The sequence below is a fragment of the Pundamilia nyererei genome, unplaced genomic scaffold (assembly GCF_000239375.1).
Source record: "Pundamilia nyererei isolate P.nyererei 1_Seehausen unplaced genomic scaffold, PunNye1.0 scaffold00004, whole genome shotgun sequence".
NCBI lineage: Eukaryota > Metazoa > Chordata > Actinopteri > Cichliformes > Cichlidae > Pundamilia > Pundamilia nyererei.
Window position 1 is genome coordinate 6,353,076 of NW_005187405.1, and position 25,200 is coordinate 6,378,275.

General features: G+C 40.6%; 1 protein-coding gene across 2 annotated transcripts in view; it reads left to right on the forward strand.

The window, feature by feature from the left end:
- The window catches only part of LOC102196088 (laminin subunit alpha-3), a 59,362-nt gene that overhangs the window by 18,137 nt on the left and 16,025 nt on the right, over positions 1 to 25,200 (forward strand). For both annotated transcript variants that reach the window (XM_005721360.1, XM_005721361.1), the window contains 34 exons: positions 44 to 162; positions 531 to 621; positions 1,737 to 1,868; positions 3,576 to 3,626; positions 3,735 to 3,782; positions 6,002 to 6,136; positions 6,733 to 6,867; positions 7,553 to 7,687; positions 7,839 to 7,891; positions 8,393 to 8,492; positions 9,282 to 9,334; positions 9,427 to 9,532; positions 11,422 to 11,521; positions 11,631 to 11,787; positions 12,401 to 12,539; positions 12,700 to 12,842; positions 12,976 to 13,079; positions 13,170 to 13,326; positions 13,612 to 13,775; positions 13,935 to 14,043; positions 14,133 to 14,230; positions 14,718 to 14,916; positions 15,081 to 15,207; positions 15,462 to 15,610; positions 16,047 to 16,162; positions 16,402 to 16,613; positions 16,739 to 16,943; positions 19,086 to 19,230; positions 19,326 to 19,466; positions 19,926 to 20,087; positions 20,953 to 21,054; positions 21,147 to 21,230; positions 21,325 to 21,555; positions 24,545 to 24,658. In XM_005721360.1, coding sequence (XP_005721417.1) covers positions 44 to 162; positions 531 to 621; positions 1,737 to 1,868; positions 3,576 to 3,626; positions 3,735 to 3,782; positions 6,002 to 6,136; positions 6,733 to 6,867; positions 7,553 to 7,687; positions 7,839 to 7,891; positions 8,393 to 8,492; positions 9,282 to 9,334; positions 9,427 to 9,532; positions 11,422 to 11,521; positions 11,631 to 11,787; positions 12,401 to 12,539; positions 12,700 to 12,842; positions 12,976 to 13,079; positions 13,170 to 13,326; positions 13,612 to 13,775; positions 13,935 to 14,043; positions 14,133 to 14,230; positions 14,718 to 14,916; positions 15,081 to 15,207; positions 15,462 to 15,610; positions 16,047 to 16,162; positions 16,402 to 16,613; positions 16,739 to 16,943; positions 19,086 to 19,230; positions 19,326 to 19,466; positions 19,926 to 20,087; positions 20,953 to 21,054; positions 21,147 to 21,230; positions 21,325 to 21,555; positions 24,545 to 24,658 — 4,316 coding nt within the window. The remainder of the gene's footprint in view (positions 1 to 43; positions 163 to 530; positions 622 to 1,736; positions 1,869 to 3,575; positions 3,627 to 3,734; positions 3,783 to 6,001; positions 6,137 to 6,732; positions 6,868 to 7,552; positions 7,688 to 7,838; positions 7,892 to 8,392; positions 8,493 to 9,281; positions 9,335 to 9,426; positions 9,533 to 11,421; positions 11,522 to 11,630; positions 11,788 to 12,400; positions 12,540 to 12,699; positions 12,843 to 12,975; positions 13,080 to 13,169; positions 13,327 to 13,611; positions 13,776 to 13,934; positions 14,044 to 14,132; positions 14,231 to 14,717; positions 14,917 to 15,080; positions 15,208 to 15,461; positions 15,611 to 16,046; positions 16,163 to 16,401; positions 16,614 to 16,738; positions 16,944 to 19,085; positions 19,231 to 19,325; positions 19,467 to 19,925; positions 20,088 to 20,952; positions 21,055 to 21,146; positions 21,231 to 21,324; positions 21,556 to 24,544; positions 24,659 to 25,200) is intronic.

Sequence of the window (25,200 nt, forward strand, 5' to 3'; positions counted from 1 at the left end):
GTGTGTGTGTGTGTGTGTTTGTCTTGGGGGGTTTCCTCCTCAGCCTGCCAGTGTTTCTCCCATGCCTTCGACTGTTATTACGACCCAGAGGTGGAAAAAAGGGGAACAAGTTTAGACACCTTCGGCAGGTTTGATGGAGGAGGAGTGTGCATCAACTGCCAGGTATGTACTGGGTATCAAGTCTAAACTGATTCTTATGTTTGCATGTGTGTGGTTGAAAACAGGATAGAAAGTGAAGTAATATTCCATACTGCATGTCTCTATATCATTCAAGTCTTTTGCAGACTTCAGTTTGAAACTTGTGCAACTTGCTGTGTGAGGCCAAAGCAAACGTTCTTTTTGAAACTTTCTAGGAACTTTGTGACCTTCTTTTTGCCAAGATGAATTTGAATTGAGTGTTATGTTAAGATGGAGTGTTATGGATATCAAGTATTGCATAATGTCCACATAGATTAATGCAAAGCTAGAAACTTAAACTCATATTTTTTTGTTCAAGACTAAAGTTAATTTTGTTCTGTATCATTCTTTAGCACAACACTGCTGGAGTGAACTGTGAGAGATGCATTGAAGGCTTCTACAGGCCTTACGGTGTCCCTACTGAGTCTCCCACCGGATGCATACGTAAGCCACATTTTTGTCTGTGTCACATCAAAATGCTGTTTTCATACTGATGTTGTAAAACCTTACTATGCACTGATGAAAAAGACTGTGGAAATATAAGCCTATGCTGTTTATGCATGCGTGTGTGTATTTTTGTGGAATCCGTTTTTGCAGCTTCTCTGACATTTTTCAAGATACGACAACAGATAGTTTGGGAATCAACTATTGTCCCACCATGTTGTTATGTGACCTACAACATGTGTGATCAATGAGTGAAGCCAAAGTGTATTTTTATTCAAAGCAAGGCTTTAGCACCTCGCTTTAGACTGACACAGATGGCACCACTGTCAAGCACCACTGGCACCGCCGCTTGTTTTATTGCTAAACTGGGCTCTGCCATTGTTTACACTACTTTAATGGTCCATCACTATTCCTCTTGGTATAAATAGCTTACAGTTGTGTTTGCACATGACAAAGTAGTGGAATTAAAGCAGTTGACCCAAGAGCTTTTAATTTAATCATAAAATACACAAACTCAATTAAGTAGCTTAGTAGCCGAAAGTGTTCAGAGTCAGTAAACGTTCATCATTATTAACTTTTAAGAGCTCTCGTTTTGGGATTTGGGATGGTTGAAAGCTTTCTGTACGTGTTACTTTACTTTGTGAAAATTTTGGGTATTTTACCTCAATTTGTGCTCTGAGTGGGCATCGTCATCAGCACTGTTGCCTCACATTAAGAATTTGCTGATTTCGAATCGACCATGTGGTCGGGGTCTTTCTGTGTGGAGTTTGCAGGATCTGTGTGGGTACTCTGACCTCCTCACACAGGTTGATGATTCTCATTTGCCCATACGTGTGAATACGAGTGTGAAAGGATAACTGTCTCTGTGTCAGCCCTGCGACAAACTGGTGACCCATCCAACGTGTACCCCGCCTCCCACCCAATAGCAGCGGGGATATGCTCCAGTCCCCCCACCCCACCCCGTGACCCTGAAGTAGATAACAGGAAGAAAATAGATGGATTTTACTCTGATGATGCATGTGTTTGTCTATATGTGTATTTTACATCTACATTTTGCACATGTTAACATGGGCACTTTCTTTTTTCTTTTCATAAAATCACATGGCATCTACCAGCTTGCAGCTGTGACGAAAGAACTACAGCTGGATGTGAAATGGGGTCTGGATGGTGTATCTGCAAGCCACAGTTTGCTGGAGAAAACTGCGATCGCTGTGCTGATGGACACTATTACTACCCAGACTGCTTTCGTAAGTTTAGTTTTGCTCTCACATGCTAAGTTAACATTTTGCACAAATGTGCTAAATGCATGATTTTGGTGTTGCATGTTCAAAAATCATAAGACACAAATCTGTCTGCAGTTGCTGCAAACAACAAAAAGGTACAGTTAGTCTTTCCTGTACCTCATTTGAATCTTGACTCGAAGGGAAGACTTTGCTTTGTCATAGAAGGGTGCAACTATTCATGGTCAGTTTACCTGAACCCAGTCGTTAACAGCTGGAATCATGATTCAACATTGTTTTACTCTCAGATTTCTCCCTGAACAAACACATTTGTCCAAAGCCTTTTGACAGAAGAACATCTTGCAGGAGTACACTTGTAAAGTTATTTCATGCGTCGCGTAAGCCTTACAGGTAGTGGACACATAAAAATACTTCCCCATCTAATCTCATTGATCTGATCTGCCAGCAGATTCAGGAGTCTGCTATGACTGGAGATAAGCTGCTCGATGTTTCATTTTACATTTCTTTCTTTAAGGCGCTAAAGCCATTCCTACAGTAATATTGATCTTTTTCTCTGTCTTTGATTGATAAACCTGCTTAAAACCGGCTTCTATTGAATTTCCTACAGCACTCGATTTCTCTATTCACACATCTATTTTCAATCAATTTAAAGTTATTCATATTTAATTGAAAATTAACCAGTGTGACAACAGAGAAATCCAAAGACTCACATCATTTTTGTCTTATCATCTAATGTTGATCGTCGATATCATCGAAACCTACAGTCCTTACGCAAACACAGCAACACAGGTTTGTAGTCTCAAGATGTGTTTTGCTAACACAGAATTTTTAAACATTTGGTCCTTATCATCAGCATGTTAGCACTGCCAAACTAGACTAAACATGTTGACTCGGTCATGAGAGAATTATTTGGGTTTGAAGAGGTGCTTGCTTGGTGTTTTCTGTCACGGCACGAAATGTTTGCAGCTTGTTGGATTTTGAACTGAAGATGTGTAACTTGTACACATAAAATCTGACAACTGTGTAACTGCAGCACCAGCTGAAACATTAACTGCACATCGTCTGCAAACGCTTGAGGTTCGTGTCTGAGTAAGTAAGTAAGTCTGAGTAAACAATACCTAAAATAGTTGAGCGGTTTTACAAGACAAAGGAGCCTATGTCATTCTTTGGTCTGTCCAAAGGTAACAAAGTCTGCCTACCAGTTCCTTTAAAGCTCAGTATTAAATAGGTTACAGTGTGCTTTTTTAAATGCATACACATCGTGTACTTGTAAGAATGGATGTGACAGTGGTGATGTGCTGAACTGTTCAGGCCTTATTACTCCTCCCAAGAAAAGTCGGTGCTTAATCCTTTATAAAATGATGAAAAGTTGTTTTTAGACTTTGTGCAAATCCAGGCTTGTTGTTTCCCCCCTGCGTACAGTTTACATTAAGCTGAGCTGCCTAACCACTGACTTTACTATTCAAATGCAAACATTGCTTAGATCCTCTCGTCTATCTCTTGGCAAGAAAGTGAATAACTTCAAAACGCGGGCGTGGGGGATGTTTGTTTTTATATGAGTAGTTTTTGTTTTGTGGATTTCAATTACTGCACCAAGAGAAATCCCCCCCCCCCCTCCCCCGCACCAATAAATAAAGTTGACACTGAGGTTTTACTTCATTACATTTTCCAGTCACTGGAGGTCTTAATTTTGTTCCTCTCTTTTGCAATCAGGATATCCAGTGTACCCAGCGACCACCAAATCTCCTGCAGGTCCCATTGTGGGTAAGATCAGTAAACAGACTTTTGCAATATGTCATATCAGACTTAGGCATTTTTAAACATCCGCTTAAAATGCTGTTATTACATCCTCCTTATTTTCTCCTTCTATAGGTCCCACTGTTTGCCCTCCAGGCTATTTTGGCGCGCCCAGCTGTCAGCGTGAGTGTGGTTAGACCTGATGTGAAGTGTCTTCATGGCAGTGCTTTTATACTCATTGCAACTTGATTGAAAACGTTACTGAAACTTGTAGTGATGGGTCGTCCGCGAACGAAATGGCTCTTAGAGCCGACTCTTTGAAGTGAACGACGCAAGCCGGCTCCTTATTGGGAGCCGTGAGGGTTTTTTTTTCTTTTTCTCACCCTCTCTCTCGCCCTTTTTTCCGCTAAACTCCGCACGCGCGGCCTGTACTTTGCGCTGGCCAGAGGGGGGAGGGGCGTTAGTTACACTCGCAGTAGCACAGGAACAGAGCCAGAGAGAAGGGACAAGGGACAACAAAGTCACATTAGAAAGGTATAGTAATCATCCACTATTTTCAGTTGCAGATGATAAAGGATTCAGAAATCATGCAGGCCCATATGACAGAAAATGTGCATCTTCTTTTTGTTTTAATATTTTCATTTATATTTAATTGTGTTGTGGTTTGCAGTGTTTTGTGTTGTTTTACGTTAAAGTTGTTTAAAAGAAAAAAGCTGAAAATTTAAATAGTTAAAAGTTTAAAATGTAAATAGTTGTTTTTTGTATTATATGATTTATTTATTACATTTTATGTGGAGTGAATAAATAAAGTATATTTATGGTGGCCCTTAGAGACAAAGCACGTACAAACTTCAAAACACGTACAAACTCCTAAGCATGTAGAAACTCCAAAACGCGTAAAAACTCAGACGCACTTCAAACCCCGAAGCATGTACAAACTCCAAAACATGTAAAAACTCAGAAGCACGTACAAAAGACAACAGAAGTGCTCCAGGATGCTAGGGCGCAGTGTTGAGCTTTTGTTACCTAGTGGCTACACAAGCTAGGAAGTATCAACAACCGGATTTGGTGTGTGGTAGTAACAGGTAAATGAACTTTTTTTTTAAAATTATTTGAATAAATATGAGTGCTTGTCTATAAATACACAAACAATACACACATGCTTTCAATTGTGTAATTTAAGTGATCTGGGTAGCTCTGTTTTGGAAGTTCAGTTAAAGCTAGAAATGTGTTTTGGAGTTTGTATATGCTTTAGAGTTTGTACGTGCTTTGTCTCTAGGGGCCATATATAAACATATAAATAAAAACACTTTTTTTACATTAGTAATTCCTTTTCTGCATAATTTTATATTATTGTTAATGATAAATTAATTAAAGCAACAAAACAACCTGAAGAGCCGGTTCGGAGCCGAAAGAGCCGGCTCTTTTTAGTGAGCCGAGCCGAAAGAGCCGGATCTCTAAAAAGAGCCGGAAATCCCATCACTAGAAACTTGGCCTTTTACAAAGGTCTTTTATAGGGTACCCTTTTTAAAAAATTCCAGACTTACTTTACTTAGAGGCTTTCAAAAGAGCTTTAGCGGTCTGTATGTGCTGCCACTGAGTCAGACTCTGTTTTGTCTTGATTTAAACTTAAGAACACGTGTTAGAGGTCAGTCAAGTTGAAGGCTAAATTTGTAGCCCATGTGTAACCTGGCATTTATTGTGTTTAGCTGGTCAAAATACTGGTATAATACATCCAGATAGCATGCAGTTGTTCAGAATAACAGTTCAGTGGTCTTACATTTTCTCATCCATCAATGGGACTTTATGTTCAAATAGTCTCATGATAGCAGTGGCCATTTGGGGCTATTTAGTGGAAACTAATATTATTTATAAGTTTCCTTCAAGCTGGGAAATCCATTATCAGTAATATGGCATTGCTATTAAAGTGAAAACCATCAGTTCTTGATTCTTTTCCTCCCACTCAATTCAGCTGTCAGAGAACGTATGCTAACACTGACTTACCTCTAACGTGTAGGCTCAAGAGCCTGTCTTTCAATCAACAGCCTTTGAAAAGCTGGCTTCATGCTTGGGAGCTGCTTAGAGGCAAAGAAAACTATGGTAGTCTCTTGGGTGGCTGTGCCAAGCCTATTCGGGAACCACTACCGGGCGGGGCCTGGCAGGGGGTGGGGTGGGCACCAGCATAGCTGTCCCACTGTGTGCCACACTATGAGAATAGTTCAACTGAAGGAAGTATTTGTCAGTCTTTTTTTTTTTTTGGAGTTCCACTAAAGGAAGAGCTCAGCCTCAATTATAAGCAAACGTTAATGTTCCACTAGGAATACACATTTGAATTTCTGTTAAGATTTAATTTGTTTGCTGTTATTGTTAAATTAAATGCTTCCACTGTGTTTTGTGCGCAGCGTGTATTTGTGACTACAGAGGGACTCTGGGTGGGATATGCGATGCTTTAGGCCGCTGCCTGTGCCAGCAGAGCGTGGAGGGCGAGCGCTGCGACCGCTGTCGACCTGGATACCACTCCTTCCCAAACTGCCGGGGTGAGAGAGACGTGCATGCCAACATAGAATTTGAACCCCGCAGACTGTAAAGAAACACAAAGTCATCAGTGTTACTGGTTAATGATTAGGAAACAGGAGTTTTATTTTAAAAGAAGTGGCCACAAGTGGTTATTATGTGGAACAGGAACAAAGGCAGCAAATCAGCGCTGTAAATGTTAATAGGTGTGACTGGAGTGACTTAATTACACAGCAGGGATTAGTTTGTCCAGCAATCTTTTGCTTTGTCAATACAGAGAGAAACTTCACTCTCTCCATGAGAGAGCTTATAGTATTATCAGATGGAAGTACACTTACATATTTGGCCTTTTTTAAGTCTTAGCTCAAGGTTTTTGACACTTGACCCTTAAAGCTTTAAATGGACCCTCCAGACAATCTGATTTCAGTAACAATTATCAAAGTACATGTGGAAAAATGCGTGTGTATTATGTGTGTTTTAGTTGATGTTTACAGATTTTTTGCATGTAAAGATTACTTATTCGGACAGATTTTTTTATAATGAGGTCTTTTCTGGGTCAATGTTTATACAGAGCTATAAAAATAGAATAAATTTTTGCTTTATTATTTTATTTCTTCAGCATGTCTCTGTGATGGGGCCGGCGTGGCCGACAGCGTGTGCGGTCCAAATGGTCAGTGTATTTGTCTCTCCAATTATGGGGGACGGGAGTGTGATGAATGTGCGCCAGGCTACTATGGATATCCTGACTGTGCTGGTAAGTAGGATTTGTCCCTCTATGTCTATCAGTATAACTACAGTAGATAAACCACTTGTGTACTTTTGACCTCTGCTGATGAGAAAGCTGCTGGGAAAAAAAAATGTAGCTTCTGGTTTGGTTGGATTTATGGTGGCCTCTTCTCATGACTTTGAAGGAGAAATCCTCCCACGGCATCCACAAAAATCCCACTCTGCCCCCTCAATTGATTTTTTTTAATGCAATTTGCATGACACGATGTTTCGCAGAGAGATAAAATATGTGATATTTATAGACCTCTTCCTTGTATGGACTCATATTCCCAAGAATAGACAACTGGGAATCACTTAAGACAATCTGATTCTTAAAATAAACAAGCTCATCCCAAGAGTTTCAATTCCTGTTCTTTTCTTATGAGATTCACTTATCCCTAAGGACAATGGCTGGGGCTCTGGAGGTAGAGCACCATCTACTCATCTGAATTGTTGATGGTTTGATCCCTGTCTCACCCAGTCTGAACCACATGTTACTCTTTGATGCATTCGTCTGCATGTGAATAGTAGACAGAAAGCACATACATGTGGAAAACAGTGCTTGTGTGGAGGGGTGAATGAGACATGTTGCAGAAAAAGGGCTGTATAAGAACCAGACAACTTACCATAATAATGCTTAGAGTTCTTATGTCTGCTTGTGTAACTGTCCCCAGCCTGCCGGTGTTCACAGGAAGGCTCATATGACGCAACTTGCGACCCGTTATCGGGTCAGTGCCTCTGCCTTCCAGGTGTGGTGGGTCAACTGTGTGATCGTTGCGCCTCTGGTGTGAGATTCCCTCAGTGCTCGGGTAAACACTTGAAATCATCAAACTCATAAAAGTAGTCATTTTTATGGACAGCGGGTAGATGTGTTATTTAGGTCATTATTGTTTGCTGTTGCTGTGGTTATTGTTGAAGCTCAGTAATATTACCTTTTCCTTTTTCATTTTGTACTTGCAGCCTCCATCAGTGTGTGTAACACAGCAGGAACTGAAGCGTCTGATCCTCGAACGGTGAGCCGCTCTCTGTTAAGTTGCATTTTTCTGTGCATCGTGGCCCTATCTGGAACAAGCTTTTATTTTCCTTGCTGATAGAAGTGGTCACAGTATAAATCCAGTGATGGGTGTGGGTTTGCATTGACTAACAGCCCTACAACTGATAACACAACTCCACGTCATCCTGCGCGGTTTCACAAGGAAGTGTTTTTCTGGTGAAAACCAAAGGAAATTAAAAAAGGAAAAGAGGCTTCCTACCATTATAAAGGGGAAAAACAACACGTAGTATTTATTTAGGCATCTATTGAAGTATTTCTGAGAGTCACCTTTCAGTTTGGGGCATAATGCACACTTAGAAGAAAGAAAGAAATGCTGCCAAGTTTCAGTGTAAAGAAACATCTTTATAGAAAATGCAGGCACTTGCAGTTGATTTTATCGCTCTGATTTTAAACAAATATAAGGCTTTCAACAGTAGCTACCAGTCTCAACAATTCTCAGACTCCTTATCTGTTGTTTCAGGGCTCTTGCCGCTGCCTAGCAAATGTAGAGGGAACCCTGTGTGACAGGTGTAAACCTCTATACTGGAATCTAGCTGTAGACAATCCCCGTGGCTGTATCGGTAAGTAAAAAGGAATTTGAATAATAAAGGAAAAAAGGGGGAAACATGACAGAAAAATGCTTATTTGGCATCCATAGAGGCAAAAATGTCCTAATTCTGACCATATATTTCTCAAGGCTTTTAAATTGCCAGGAACAATCTGACAAGGTACTGATATGAGCTTTGTCCCATCTTATACGTCAACGTACCTCTATCAACAAGGCCGGTTCTGCCTTTGAAGAATAACACATTATACAGGCAAATCCCTGCTGCCTGCTTCCACTGTGAGATTTCCTCCTGAGATTGCATAAAAAAGTATCCAGTGACACATTAAAAATAGAACGTCTGAACATCTACTTTTATAACCTCTACAAAAGCTGCTCCTGCTTTATTCAATTGAAACTTTTTAATATAGTGGAAACTAAGGAGAACAGCTTTGTTCACATATGTCTGTTGTTACTGCTCTGCTCTCTTGCAAAACTGTTATCGCTACCACGTTCCCTCAATGCTCAAGAAGGAGTGGGGTGGGGTGTTTTTAATATCCCAAGAATGCATCTGGTTGACTGTGGCTGGACATTGAGGGAAAAGTTTTCTTTTTTTCCCCACTCGGCTGAACGCAAGCTGCAGCCTGAAAAGCTCCTTTGGACCTTTGATGTGCAAATCTCTGAAGGCTGGAGGGTTTTACAATGTTGTGTTTCACCCGTGAATTTTGCAAAAACCTGCAATCAGTGTCTATTCACTGTAGAGCCCCCCACCCCCCTCTCCCATTTACATTTTCATAACCTCACCCATTTTTGTCTCTCATACCAGATTGTCATTGTGACCTGAAAGGGACTCTGAGTGGTGTTGGAGAGTGTGAACAGGTGAGTGTTTTCATGTGGTCGTGTTAATGTCAGCAGTTTGAATAGCCGCACATTTGCAGCATTAATCATCTCTTGATGGTCTGCTTGCACAGAAAAGTGGACAGTGTCACTGTAAGCCTAATACATGCGGGCATGCATGTGACTCCTGCAAAGATGGATACTTCCTGCTGCAGAAAAAGAATTATTACGGGTGTCAAGGTGAGAATGTGTTTCTTTGCTGAACTTCCAACCTTGGTTCTTGCTTACATGTGCTGTATTATTAAAGGCTACACAGTTAAGAAAGAAAATAGCAACCAAGCATACTTCCTTTTTCGCTGTTTTTACCAATGACTTTAAATATTTAGCGAGCCAACCTCAGTGCAACACTGACTATTGTTAGAAATTATTGCGTTGACTGAAAAACAGGTGCCTTAGTGCTGTTTTAAGCTTTTATCTTAACCAGCCAAAAGACTGGTCAGCAACAGCATAATCAATAAGAATTGCTACTCCTGCCACAGTAGTGGGCAGCATTCAGCTAAACTTACAAACAGTGATGACCTAGTGGCTCTTCACTCAAATTTTTAAATTCATATTTGTTATTTCTTGGGGGCTTTTTCGCTTTTACAGGAATCCCTTGTTGTCCTGCAGTATTGGTTAGATTTTCGTGAAATTAGACTAAGTTACGTTGATGTGACTGTCTTTTAATCTCCTTGACCTCTTAGTGGACTTTAATTCTCATTTCACTAACTGGGCCCACGTCCTCATTTTAGGTTTGACAGCGTTTTAGTAGGTAAAAGTGAATGCTTTGACATGAATTGAGCTGCAGTTTGAGGAAGGCCTCGAAGGGGACTGGCGACGGCTCCCGGGCCTGGCAGATCCCCATGTAGTAAATAGAAGTGAAGAAGCTGAAGAATGGAGAACAAGGAGGGAGGGAGGGTGGGGCACGTAAATGAGAATGATCAGCTTGCAGAACTGGGGGAACCTATATAGATGACAGCCGGAAGGAGCGTGTTTGGCGTCGTCCTGCTCCTGAAATTCCGATACATATTTGCACAATGCACTAATTCTACTTGCTTATTTGCTTGACAAAACTTTTAATAAAACCTCTGTTGAACATAAACAAGGTTGTTAAGTTTCTCTGTTAAGCCTGAAACTTTGCATTGGATACATTTAAACATTAAATGTTATTGTCCCTTAGTAATAAGAACAACCACTTTATTAGTATATAAGTACTAATGCATAGTACAGTACAGATCTCCTCTGAAGTTTAGGGACACCAAGACATTTCAATCATCAAAGCTTTTTTTTTAATCTTTCATTGTTGAAAACAATACTGAATGCAGATTAATGATCTTTGATGAAAGTTTCTAAAGGTTAAAATGCACAAATCATCCTTTCTTATGGCTTAACGTGTTAAATATATATTATAATAAAAATAAACGGCAAAGTGCACAGAATATTTTTTATAGGTGAGGTCTGAAAGGTCATGCTTAGTGCAGCTTATTAGGAGTGCAGTGACCTAACCCTGATGCCGTCCTTGTGGTTTCTGCTCAGGCGTCCCTTATTTTCATCTTGGGAGGCCCCAAGGTCTGTCAGGGATCTTCTATCTAAGGAAGATAACAGAGGACCTTCTTTTTCTTATGTAAACCAAAGAATATTACAAAAGTATAAATTCTCCCTGTTGAAGAACAGCCTTCAGAAATGTGTGATAGTGCATCCAGTGAGGGCTTGTGGTCGTCTTTGTCCTTCTTGATGCCAGGATGTAGTAAACATTACTGCTTTGACACCTACGTCTCCTAAAGAAGTATTTCTGTGAAAAGATAGTCTCACGAGGATTTCAAGAACATGCGCAAAATAAAAAATGTTTTTTTAAAAGACAACCAAATGCTGACATATTTAAATAGGGTACTTTCTGTAACGCCGGTGATAAATCTTGGCATCTGGTTGAGTGTAAATATTTTCATATTCAGAAGGACAGTTGCATAATATGTGCCCCAAAACAACTTCAACGTATGGTCAGAGAAGAAGCACTGATTTTCAGTGTAATGTCAGATAAAGGAACATGTTTGATGTAGAAAATGATTGCTTTTTTTCTATTCCCTCAAAAGGTTGCCAATGCGATATAGGTGGTGCCATTGGCATGGCATGCAATGACATATCGGGACAGTGCCAGTGTCGGAGGAATATCATTGGCCATAAATGCACCGAGTAAGACATGGCAGATTTTAATGTCATTAAATTGGGATGAAAATGGTTCTTTTTAACATATTTGCAGCATTTAATCAAACGATTTAACTTTTTTTTTTTTTTTTACCAGGCCAGCACCTGGCTACTACTTTCCCACTCTGCACCAGCTGAAGTTTGAGGTGGAGGATGGTACCTCACCAAATTCCAGACCAGTACGCTTTGGTTATAGCTCCCAGGAGTTCCCAGACTTCAGCTGGAGAGGTTACGCTGTGATGTCCCCCGCACAGGTTCGTCCATTCAAACTTGTGCATTAATGTATCGGATGCTTTAATGTCATTGTTGTATAAATTACATGAGACTAGTAGTGTCTGCCACTTTTGTATTATCACAATTTTCCTTTTCCAGTCTTCTCTGTTACCACTGTGATTCTTTTGCTTTTGCCACAGCACAAATAATCTTCACCTGAGTGCACAGCCTTTTGTAATTTCAGTGCTGATACACAATTGAGGACATCAGCTCTCTTAGCACTAACACTCTCTCTCTCTTCAGCCAGAGGTGATCTTAATGCTCACTGTTGGCTTTTCTGGACCTTTCCATATTCTAATGCGCTACGCCACCCCCCGACATAAGGGGAGAGCACAAGTGCGAGCTTGGATCTTGGTGGTGGATGAAACTGGCTATCAGTCTTGCTGTGACTGTAAGTGAAGGGTCTGCTTTGCTCCTCCTGTTATGCTTTCTTCACCTTGCTTGCTGCCTGTTGATTAATACTCTCTCTTTGCCTGACTTCTCATCCACCTAACTTCATTTTTAACTTTTGCTTTTCTTTAACGTTGTTCCTTCGTCATCTACTCAAACCCCTACCCTCGCAGTCAGCTGTGTGTGTTGTTGTCCTCCCCGCAGACTGAAGTCAGAGTAACAGTGCATGTTGAGGCGAAAGATGGGAGGCAGCATTTGTTCCGTGTTGTTCTGCGGTTCAGTAACCCCAGCAGCACCCGTGTGATTGCTAGCATCAAGGCGACCAATAGCAGAGGCACTCCAGGTAAGGCTGCCTCTGAAATGGAATCATCTCCCATATTTCACCATTAAAATGTCAACTCTAACCCGTCATGCATTCTAAATCCAGGCGTGCTGTCTTGATTTGGAAAATGTCTGTTTGCCAGTGTCTGACATTAAAGCCATCTGTGCTCGGTGCTCTGCAGGGTCAGAACAGAGTAAAGAAGTAATATTTCCCGTTAGTCCGTCCCCATCCTTCCTCACCGTGCCTGGAGACGGCTTTGCTGAGCCCTTTGAATTGACTCCTGGGACATGGATCATGCACATAAGAGCAGAAGGAGTTCTCCTGGTAAGTTTATAAAGAAATCACTGATGTATAGATGTCATTTTAAAAGTGGAAAATTACTGGTCATGTGGTGTTTTGCAAGTTTAAAAAAACAATATATATATGTATTGTCACTCTGTGTCATTGCCTTTATCAGGACTACTTAGTGTTACTACCCCAGGATTACTATGAAGCGCCTCTCCTGCAGGAAAAGATCACTCAGCCATGCACATATTTACCCACCGCAAACAAGCATGAAAAGTAAATTTCATTCTCCACTATTTTTCTCATCTTTCTTGTTGTTGGTAGATTGTTAACGTTTTTCTTTTTGCGTGTGTGCGTGTGTCTCAGCTGTCTGTTGTATAAGCACATAGCCCTGGATGGCTTCAGCTCCGCACTGGGCTCACAGGGAAAATTCACAACCCGGCGTGGGCGCAAGAGGAGACAGGCTCGTGTGCGGCGCCTCACCCCTGATCACCCTGAAATGGCTGCTCTCAATGGGAGACAGGTTCAGTATTTTAAAGATGAATGTTAGTGTAAAAATTGCGTGTGCGGTGTAAAAACGGTTAAGCTATTAAAAGAAAAAAACAAGTTCCCTTTATCTGCGCTAAAGTCCGGAATAAAACCGCGAGACTGCAGTTCAGTTTATAGACTGGATCTTACTTCCCAATGATAATCAATCAATCTTATATATTGATGTTTGATTTACTTATTTTTGCGGTTTATGTTTTTCAGTTTTATTATCCTAAAATGCCTGAATGTCTCCCTTAAATAAATGTTCTGTCTCCTCTAGTCTCAGCTGCAGCTCAGCCTGCCTGTACCTGATTCTGGGCCATACATGCTTATTCTGGAGTATGCCAGCGAGGTGGACACTGTCCAAAATGTCAACATACTCATCAGTGGACAATCAGTTGACCCGGTTATGGGCAGGGCTAATATTTACAGCTGTGCCTTCAGGTGAATCCCACACTTGATGCTTTGATAACATTACTTGTAATAATATTGATTTGATTTAGGTCTTTATTAACCGAATGCTTATCAATATCCTAGAGATAGAAGCTTAAATAATATGTGCACGTTTCATGTAAGTGTTGTTGTGTTTCCTAACCCGTGCAGCAATCTGTGTCGAAGTGTGGCGGTGGACAACAGAAACCAAGTAGCAGTGTTTCAGCTAAGTCACAGGACTGAAGTCCTCTTGCAGACCTCCACAGCATCATTCCTTCTGGTAAGTGAAAAGTTTGCCCAAAAGATGCGTCACAGCTTCATATCGAGGCAGCAACATGGAGCTTTAAATACATCTTTTCCTCTGTGTAGTATAAAGTGTACGCGGTTCCTGCAGACGAGTTCTCCATTGAGTATGTAGACCCTAAAGTCCTGTGCGTCTCCACTCACGGTCGCTTCACCGAAGACACGTAAGTCTTGAACGGACACAGCTGTTTTCCAGGTGTGATTGTATGCATTCCCTAAGGTTGGCAAGCTCACTTACCTCAGGCTGAACTTACAGTCTGACTCAGTCTTCTCTCATACTAAATCGTCTCTGAATGTAATGAGCGGGTTGGATGTTACTGCTTTTCCAGCTGTCAGTGTCGAGCTCTGTTATTTGCTGTGCACGTCACCTTGAGCAGAGAACAGGAAATCTACTCAGAAGGGAAAAATAAGCCAACAAACAAATACTTAGAATTGACTTGTTGCAGTTGTTGTACTTCAGCGTAAAAATGCCCACAAATTTAAAACAATGAACGCAATAATGGCTTCCGCACTGCTGAGCCTCTAAAATCATTCAGATACTTTATAAACGTTGGCCTCTGTATCACGATGAAATTATCTTTTTGTATATTCTTAACAAATAATATGAGAGTGAAAACATGTTGAAGCTGAATTCTTGTTTACTGTGTTTAGCTGGCACTGTGTCCCGAGGCAGTTTGACAAACCCACTTCAGCTTGGATCCTGTATGCAGCCCGCGATGGCCAGCTATTGTCCACACCAGCTGTGGCTCCCCAACAAAGAGTGATTGAGGATTGGAGGCACAGACGACAGTCTGGGGTGATCCCTGTCCGTGAACCTGAGTGTGATGGGATACTACTTAAATTCCCACAGGTATCATTGTGCCCTTCCTCAGCTGGTTGAATTATTTAGCAGCTTTGCCCCCAAAACATTCAGTTTGTGCTGTCCTGCTGGGTTTTTTTATTTATTTTTTATTTATTTACCAAAAGACACTCATTCAGGTTTTCTCATGTTGTTTTTTTTTTTTTTTTTCACAGACGGAGATTACTTTCACCCCCAATGTGCCTCTTCCGGGCGGGTATGTGATAATAGTGCATTATCACCAGCCTGAACATATCTCCTTCCCTGTGGAAGTGCGAGTTGACGCGGGCCGTGAATGGAAGGGTGAGTGTTAGAGAGGAATGAAGTCCTTACTGCCTCCCCTTAGATGTTTTTTCTTTACTTTGGCAGTGACTGGGAAATCATTCCCACAGAGGTGTTGATTCCTATTTAAGAGCAGATAAAGTTCCAATACTCATGAGAAAATGAGCAGAGGCCTTGGATCAGCTCCCCCACATGGCTTTAACAGGGCGATGAGTCACTGTGCGGCGCCCTCCTGTCTTCTCTCTTTACCCATTTAAAATGTCCTTTTCTTGCAGGTATGATAAATGCTTCGTTCTGCCCAGCAGTCTCAGGATGCAGGGAGGTAGTCATCGCTGATGGGCGCATTGCCCTTGACTTTGAGAGAAATCCTTGGCAGCTACCCGTCATCTCTGTGAGGGTGCCACCTAGAAAGACTCTGATTCTGGTCAGTGTTTTGTGTTATGTGTTAAACACCATCGGAACTGAATGAGCGAGAAATATAAAAATACTTGTTTACAGTCTGAAGGCATGCAAAGCCTGTGTTTTGCACTAGTGTTGTTCAGGTTGAGGACTTGGCATCCTGAGGTCCTCTCTCCTCAGTGTTATGCCATATCCCCAACAACAACAATGAAACGGCTGTATTCTACCTGGCAGTGGCTTGTGGGTTTATAAAGGCTAAGCTTCCAGGCTGTATAAGGCAGGGGGCAGGTTGGGCTATGATTGTGTACTGTTCAGTGTGCTTTAATTTTCCTTCTCCATTAAGCTGAAGCAAATAATAAAAAAGCCGAAATAACTTTAAATCCTTTATCACTCTGTATTACTTAAACAAAGATGTAAGGTATATGAGATTGTTTTTGATATGGTTTCTATCTTTTATTTAGGATTATATCATGTTGGTACCTGATAGCATTTACACCCCAGAGCTCCTCAGAGAGAAACCTCTGGATAAATCAGAAGATTTCATACAGCAGTGCCGAGAAGAAGGGTTCTATATTGAGTAGGTATCCAACAAATAATGACATAAGCATTCAACAATTTGACATGTTTTTTTTTTGTGATGATATGTAGCTGATGGTTTTAATATATTGATATTAATATATGGGATATTTCATTACCCATGCTGAGGTAACAGCCTTCAAAACACCAATGTTTTTGGAAATGGTGCCCTCTAGCTGTCATGTTTGAGTATAAAACCACATTTGTATTTAAAAGTAATCTTTGTGTGTGTCACTTTAGCCCAAGAACATCTTCCCAGTTCTGCAGAGACTCGTCCCGCTCTCTTGCTGCAGCATATAACGATGGTGCTCTGCCGTGCGACTGTGACACATCTGGCTCTACAGGAAGCGTCTGTGATGCAGTTGGAGGACAGTGTCCCTGCAGGCCGCATGTGATTGGGCGGCAGTGCACAAAGTGTGCCACTGGATACTTCGGATTTCCCTACTGCAGACGTGAGTCAACATTTACCTTTGATTTGTAGTTCTTTTCTTTTTAAGTCATCATTCACTCCTTGTTACTTACTCTCAAAATACAATTTGCATCTAATTTTGCCCTCATTACGCTCTTCTCTGCGCAGCGTGTGATTGTGGCCGCCGACTATGCGACGAAGTGACAGGACGCTGCATCTGCCCTCCTCAGACAGTCAGACCGGCCTGCGATGTGTGTCAGAATCAGACTTTCAGCTACCACCCTTTGCTGGGCTGTGAGAATTGTGAATGCTCCCCAAGCGGCATCGCTGCAAATGCAGGGGCTCAGTGTGACCGCAATACTGGTCAGTGCAGGTGAGCTGAAACCTACACGAAGAGCAAACTGTGCAGGTTACCATATTTGCATTTACCTTGTAAATGGCCAAATAAATCATATTTGAAAGCAACTTTTCCAGCTCTGTTGCTAACTAAGGATAAATGGAAGCTGAGGTTTGTTCTTATGATCTCATGCGATAGTCTTTAAATACTTCATATCATATCATTGACCCCTTAAAGCCTGAAATATGAAATAATTACCAAAAAATTCTAATCAAAAAACAAAATGGAGAGTTTGAGCCAAATGTGTTTAAAAAATAATGTTAATTTCCACATACGATTTTTATTTGCATAGTATTTGCTACATGTACCATTTTTAAAAATTGCTTAAAATGTATTGTGCAATTTATGGAAGTTTTTTTTTAGGAAGAAACCCCCCCAAAAACCCAACATACTGATGATGTAGAAGTCTCAAAAACTCAAATCAGATATGATACAATATGTGTTAAAGGGTTAACATTTGAGTTATTTTAGCTGCTGTTCTGTCCTAGAATCATTGTTAGGGTTCGGTAGGGATGCATCTATAAACATGTGTTCCTCTGAGCAATGTGAAACAACTTTAGCAATTTTTTAATCCACTTAAGACAGAGGCACACACTGTGTCACTTCATGCCATATTTTCCCCTGTGTCTTTGGACGGTGCTTCCAAAACTCAAAACTTAACAACTAACAAGATCAGGATGAAAACATAACCTAGGCAGAGGTAATATCCAAACTGAAAACTAAAACAAAGTCGAACGGAAAATATCAAACAGGAAAGTGAGTCCATAGCAGAAAATGCTGGAAAAGCCAGGATCATGACAGTTCATCCATCCATGCATCCATCCATCCATGCATCCATCCATCCATGCATCCATCCATCCATTCATTCATCCATCCATCCATCCATCCATCCATCCATCCAATATATTTCAGGAGCACAGCACAATGCTGCTGTGGTTACACAGCACAGGTTTGAATCCACTCGCCAGCTGTGCTCTTTGGGTGTTCCACTTTGCTTCCACAGTCCAGAGACATTAGTTTCAGTTAGTTTAATTGCTGATTCAAAATTAGTTGCAGGTGTAAATGAGTGCTTGGGTGACGTGTCCAGGATGGGATAGCCTCCAGCTTCCCTGCAAACCCTGAATTGGATAAATGGAATAAAAGTGGATAGATATAATTAACTATTTCTTCTTAATTATGTGATTGTGTAGTTTCTCTATTAAACAGCTGTGCTTGTAATGCCTGTCCCTTGTGAGTAACAATCTGTCATGCACTGATTCTTGAGTGGTGACAAAAAAAGACTGGAATCTGACCTGCAGCTTCCAACAGCAGATATGAAGCATGACAGCAACATGATTAATGAGATGTTACGTCTACAGATGCAGCAGTACATTAGGGGAATGTTGGTATGGGCTGATATCATGAGTATGTGACAAAGAGCCTAATTTATTTTTTAATTTTCTTTTTAATTTCTTTACGCAAAATGATCAAAAACAGCACGAGCATCAGCTATAGGTTATTTTAAACATTGGTGTCAGCCCTGACTTTCACAGTTCACGGTCCAGTCATGTTGTTTTACACATCTCCTTTTCTGTCAAAAACAGTAACATGAAAAAGCTCTAGGCATTTCAGGTGTTTAGATTCTTATGCAGTGCGATAACATCAGAGAGCATGTTCATGTCCGTAAAAACTCATTGTGCAACAGCATATCTAGTCCAAACATATAGCCAGCAAAACAACAACTATGTACAGCGATGAAAACAACCACGCAAGCTAACAGATAACGCATCGCATTCTTGCCTTAAACTCTAAATCAAATCAGAATGTGAACTGTAAGTTTTTAATGATGTTTGAAGCAACTTGCTTTCCAACTACCTTGAATAACTCCATAGATGTTGCTGTGAGAACTGAAAACTATGCAAAGGTTATTTTAAAGGTATCCAGACCTTACTGATAGAGTATTACAATTACACAGTACTGTTTTCACTCTTATAGAAATGGGGAGCTAGCAGTGTAAAGCAATGCATAAGATGTAATCATACAGTTTTCTTTGCCATACAAGCTGTTCAGAGACCATTTCTGTTTCAAATGTACACTGAAGATCTTTAATTGTGATTATGTCTCTGCATTTTTACACAGTTGTAAGCCGAGGATTGGAGGCCGGAAGTGTGATCGCTGTGCTCCAGGTTATTATCGCTTCCCTGACTGTCTGCCCTGTGACTGTAATCAAGGTGGAGTTACATCTAATGTGTGTGACCCAGACACAGGAAGGTGTCTCTGCAAGGTCGGTCCAATAAATGAAATGTCTTATTTAAGAACTCCCTGTTTCTTAGTGTTCTTTGTCTGACTTTCTCTTTGTCATTGCCGCCACGTTTGCAGAGAAATGTTGCTGGGGTCAGGTGTGATACTTGTGGGGAAAGGTCCTTCTATTTTGACCCCTCAAACCCTCTCGGCTGTACCAGCTGCTTCTGCTTTGGAGTCACTGACCAGTGTCAGAGCTCCAGCAAACGCAGGGGGAAGGTGTGTTGGCTTTTCTTGCTCCTGCATGTCTACGAATGCCTTTAAAAATTTTCTGCCTGCAGCGCCTTTTGGCTGACAGACGTTATGTGGCAAACAATGGGTTTTTTAATAAAAGCTGGTGTTGATCACAAAAGGAACAACTATGGTAAAGCAGATCAAATGCACACCACGCGATGCAGGTTTTACTGTGAACAGGGTGCCTTTATAATAGAGCTTTTCTTGTTAGTGTCTCTAAAGTTACTGGATGAACTCATTGACCCATCCACCCGTGTCTTGCGCAAAGTCCTTTTTGCAAGCTTGTCTTGGAAATGGAGTTATCGACTTTGCTAATCTGGTGTTCTGTTTAAGAAGTCATCAGTGTGCTCCTATTTTACTAATACAGATAATACTCATTTTACTAACGTCAAAAATGATCTGGAAAACACAGTTATTTTTTTTCTTACGTTTCTCTGTTATTAGTTTGTTGATATGCAGGGCTGGCGTTTGGAGAGTCCCGACAGAGAGGAGGTTACATCTGTGTTGAACAAAGCCAGTAACACGGTGGTGGCAGATATCCAGGAACTTTCTCCCGCAGTTCAAACATTACACTGGGTGGCACCATCGTCCTATCTGGGAAACAGGGTGAGTCAGTGGAGACGTCATGGCGAGGAATGCTGTTTATTGGGAATATGTGCTGCTGTCTAAACAGAGAAACAGATACTGGAGGTCATTTCCACAAAAATGTTTTTTAGTTTTTTTATTCTTGAATAAAACTCTGTTTTATTCAAATCTTCTAATTTTATGATTCTTTTTCTGAACTCTTATCATGTCACCCTGTGTCTTTATTTCTTTTAATTATCTTTATTGTACAGCACCTTGGTCAACGGTTGTTGTTTTAAATATGCTATATGAATAAATTTGACTTTGACCTTGACTTTGACTATTGAAAAGTAAACCTATAATTATCAAGATCCATACTAAGAATCCGGCAACCCAGTTGCGTTCATGTTTTAAACTTCTTTAACATGACTGAATATGACAATTCACTGATAATTGTTGTGCATATGTACAGTTTTGGAGTAAAGGATCATTGTCGATATTTCAGGTGTGTTCACATTTTTGCATCTTCCAGTTTTTTTAAAAAATTTCCACACATGATTTAATTTTAATTATAGTATTATTATATTCTTTTTAGGTATTTCTATACTGTTGTATTGCTGCTTTTGCTAAAGGAACATTTTCTCCACCACTCATCATTGTCAGCTAAGACAGGAAGAAGTGCAGAAAGGCTGTCAGCATACATCAACAAAACTCTAAACAAAAATCTTAAACAATTTAAAAGGAGGAATTAAAAGGCCATATGATATCTGAAAAATCACAAGTTTAACCATTACCTCCCAACTGAAAAGGATCTATGTCGAATATATATTAAAATGTCCTTTACACTAACCGTCTATATGCAACTTTTCCTCCAAATTAACTAACAGAAGTCTCTATCCTTTTTTAGGTTTCATCTTACGGTGGTTTCCTGACTTACCAGTCCAAATCATTCGGGATTCCCAGTGAGGGGATGAATCCGATTGGGAAAAGACCTGATGTTGTCCTAACTGTACGTAATGCTAGGAGTTTTCTTTTCTTTTCTTTCTTTTTTTTGTGGTTACAGTGGCAGTGTATTTATCCATGCCATTATTTTTTCCTCAGGGTCATAACATGACTTTGATCCACACATCTCCACAAGCTCCACTTCCAGACAGGCTCTATCAAGGCAGAGTACAGATGTTGGAGGTAAAGGACTACACTTTCTTATAACCATTTTATTTTCTCTTTCTCTCCATACTGATTTCTCAGGATAAATCTGTAAACTTTGTGTTGTTTGCAGGGGAACTGGCGACACGCTATCAACAACAGGCCTGTCTCCAGAGAGGAACTGATGATGGTCTTGGCTGGTCTGGTGGGCCTTAGAATCCGAGCCTTGTACTTCACCCAGAGCCAGAGACTCAGCTTGGGTGAGGTGGGCCTAGAAGGGGCCACAACCTCAGGGACTGGAGGTCCTAGTAACTTAGTGGAGAAATGTTCCTGCCCCTCTCAGTATACTGGTGACTCCTGTGAGGTGAGTTTGAAGGCCATCAAATAATGATAAAGAAAAAACGTCATGAAATACCAAATGATGTGATTGAAATATAGCTTTTGTATATGTAGTCCATACCGGTCGTATCCTGTTAAATCTAATATTAAGGAAGGCACGATTGGGACTTTCCTATCATCATTAAGGCAACATGAGTAATATGATCAATGACACATTGATGAGTTAACATATTTTTATGCTTTCCCGGCCATTGTTGCTACAAATCATCTAGTGATACAAGCCCAGTTCTGAAAAACTGAGAAACCGTGTAAAATGCAAATACAAAACAGAACCCAATAATTTACAAATCTCACAATTCCGTATTTTATTCACAATAGAACATACTGTAAATCTGTTTTTATTTACATTTCAAACAGTGTCCCAGCTTTTCCGGAATTTCTTTGCACTGAAATATTTTATTTTGATGGTGAATGAGATTAGTTTGGCTTTTTGTAAGCCTCCTTAACTTCTCAGTAGATTTGAATTCAATACAGCGAATCAATGACAAGAACACGTGTCACTTTCTTTCTGTACTTCTGTACTATATCATTTCTTTAGGGATCAATAAAGTATTCTGATTCTGATTCACACTTGTGATCGCTCATGAGCTGGGATGAGCAACTACATCAGTAGCTCATCAATTAACTAAGATGTTTCTCCACACGTAGTTTTAACTTTTATTTTGGCTTTAGTTCACAATAACATTTGTTTAAGAAGCAAGAAAGTGTGGAGAAGTGCATTGACTGAAGAGCTGGGCCTCCTTTCATATTTCTAGGCTGCCTTGACATGTCTGGGCCAAGAACCGCACCCTTTACCTCAGAAAAATGTACAAGGGTGGAATTTGATGGAAAATAACATCCAGAGAGCTGTGCAGAAAAATGATGTAGCCCTGGGCTGGGATACGTGGCGCAATCATGCAGACATAATATTTGTGATTATAAAATTATAATCGCTGGTGTGGATACAGCGCAGAGAAATGTAGAAGGGAAAGCTTTCCTTGAATGGAAAGGAGGCTGAGTTGATCCAGAGGCTGATGTAGTTTGTGCTTCCCAAACTTGATTTGTGGGCAGTTTTCCACCCAGGAGTGGATTAAACATGATAACAGAGCTTATTAAAGGGGAGAACAGCGTGTAAAGGAGAACACATATTATGTGAACTAGGGGAAAAAATGAAAAGCTTTAGATATGTTGCTTGTTTGTTGAAGTGCTGTTGCGATAGATTACTAACTGCCCCCTTCTGTGTGTGTGTGTGTGCTTGATCCACCATCTTGGGTGTGTTGATAGGAAGTTGACTACATGTGCCCAGAGGCTATATGACAACGAGCCTCGCCTTGATGTGTGAGGTGTGTTGCATAGCAACATAGCATTACTCGTAAACCTGAGTGATTTTGCCTTAGTGCACCTAATATGCGTGTGTCTGTAAATACAGCCGGCACGCCTAGTTGTGTCTGCTGTGTGTTTGTGCAGCGTGATTCAGGTGTGGTCTATCGATGTCTAACTAGCCTCCTGGTCATGTATTCTTGCAAAAGCCCTCTTATAAATCACACACGTATACAGAGAATATTACTGAATGGTAATACCGTGCTGAATGTTTTACTTGCTTTTCAAGTAAAAGGCTCAATTACCACAGCCTTTTAACTTTGAAGTAAATACAGCAATATTGTGATTTTCTTTTTTTCTGTGATGACATCCGATTTCTTTTGTGGGCATTCACATCCTACACCCATTTTTTCACTGCGAATAGAACAGAATAGAAAAAAATGGAATGGAATAGAATAGAATAGTTTATTCCAAATATACCTAAAATAACAAGCGAAAAGGAAAACTTAAAAACATTGAGTCTTCATGAATATCTCTATGTCTACAAAATGTGTCTTGAACCATTCTGTGTGTGCGTGTGCGTATAAGAGCAGGAATGGGGCAAACACTGCATGTAAGCACTTGCACTTGTGTGTTCTTGTGTCTGCAAACACTCATGCTGAGCTGAGAGGCTGAGTCAGGTAAATGGGTGTGTCTTCTTTGTACCGGTGCGGTTGAGTGCGAGCGTTTCCATTTAAAAGGCAGAGGGAAAGGGTGTCAGATTATTTCACGCGGACTAAACACTGGGAATGTCAGATAGCTATATGGATAGATATTGGCGTAGAAGGGTTCTGCTCCAGACCCTGATATATTGGACTTTTATTGGACTTTGCTGCGCTGGGCACAGGCCCTTTGACAGAGCAGATCCACCCCAGCACAGCAGACTTCATGACAGATGGGCTCAGAGGATACAATACCCTAAGCTTACCGACCGGGGAACTCAGAGGATTGAGTATCCATCGATAAATGACAGAGGACAGATGCTTCAATATCCTTCTATTGATGACAGTGATGCCAGTTCTCAGATTCAGGTAAAAGTCAGAGGGTGTGATGTTATTTATACTTTTACTCTGGGTTACACTGTGTCAAGTGTAGATCCCTAGTCGCTGGAAGACTGTTATCTCTGACCCCAAAGGGCGTGCTAAGAGTTAACCGTTAATCCAAATGATATCAGAATAACGGTTAAAAGTTAAAGATTGAAAGTTAATTTCTGCCTGAATTTTCACACTCCCTGACACCAAACAGAGCTACATTCATCCTGTGTGACAACATGTTTGCAGTGTTTTATTGAGTTTTAGGGTTTTTTCCATATTGTCCAAAAGGTGTGCAATATGATATGAAATATGGGCAAACAGATTTTTTAAAATTGTTAATAACAAATGGTAGTTTGCAAATTAATGAGTAAGATTTTTGAAAATAATTCTTCAAAAATTACCAAATATCCCTGCCCTCCCCTCATATTTCTCAGTATATTATCAAAGGTATACTCGATGATGTTGTGTTTTAATGATATTAGAGAATTAACTTTAAGTATACTGCCAAAGTTCCTTGAACATAAAATCGCCTTAAATATAGATGTACTTATATGTCTTCGCATTTGTGTTTTTCTTCTTCAGAAATGTCAGCCTGGTTACTACAAAGATGGCAGCAGTCCTTTCCTGGCCCTCTGTGTTGCCTGTGAGTGCAACGGTCTCTCCGATGAGTGTGAAGACAGGACAGGGCGGTGCCTGGTAAGAAATACACTTAACTCTTACCTCCTGGTATGACTCCATGACCACTGGTACGCAGAAAGCAACAAACATGAACGAAGAATGACTACTTCAGCCCAGCTGACTCCATTGTGATGCATCGTTTAGTCAGAGTCCAGACCCTCTCACCTTCAGGGCACATCTTTTGGCACACATTTATTGCACAACCCGGCCTCCTTTCAGTTGTTGCTGTGTTTGTTTTAAAAAAAAAAAATCACCATCTAAAGAATTTTTTGTTATGCGTTATTTGATTTCCCATTTTTTGTACTTCCTCGCTTACTTTACATAGATAGATTTGCCTTAATGCACTTCCTAAACTAAGCTTTGTTGTATTATTATGATACAACACACTCAAGACTGGGCTTGTGGATACAATGCATGCGTGGATGCACACATTCACAGCCAAATGGACACAACAAGTAAATCAAACACACTACTGATAGTTTTAGCAGAGGCATGTTTTTTTCCCTCTTGCCCCTCAGATGTTTGCTTCTGTGCCAGTGTAATAAAAAAGGCTTGGTTTC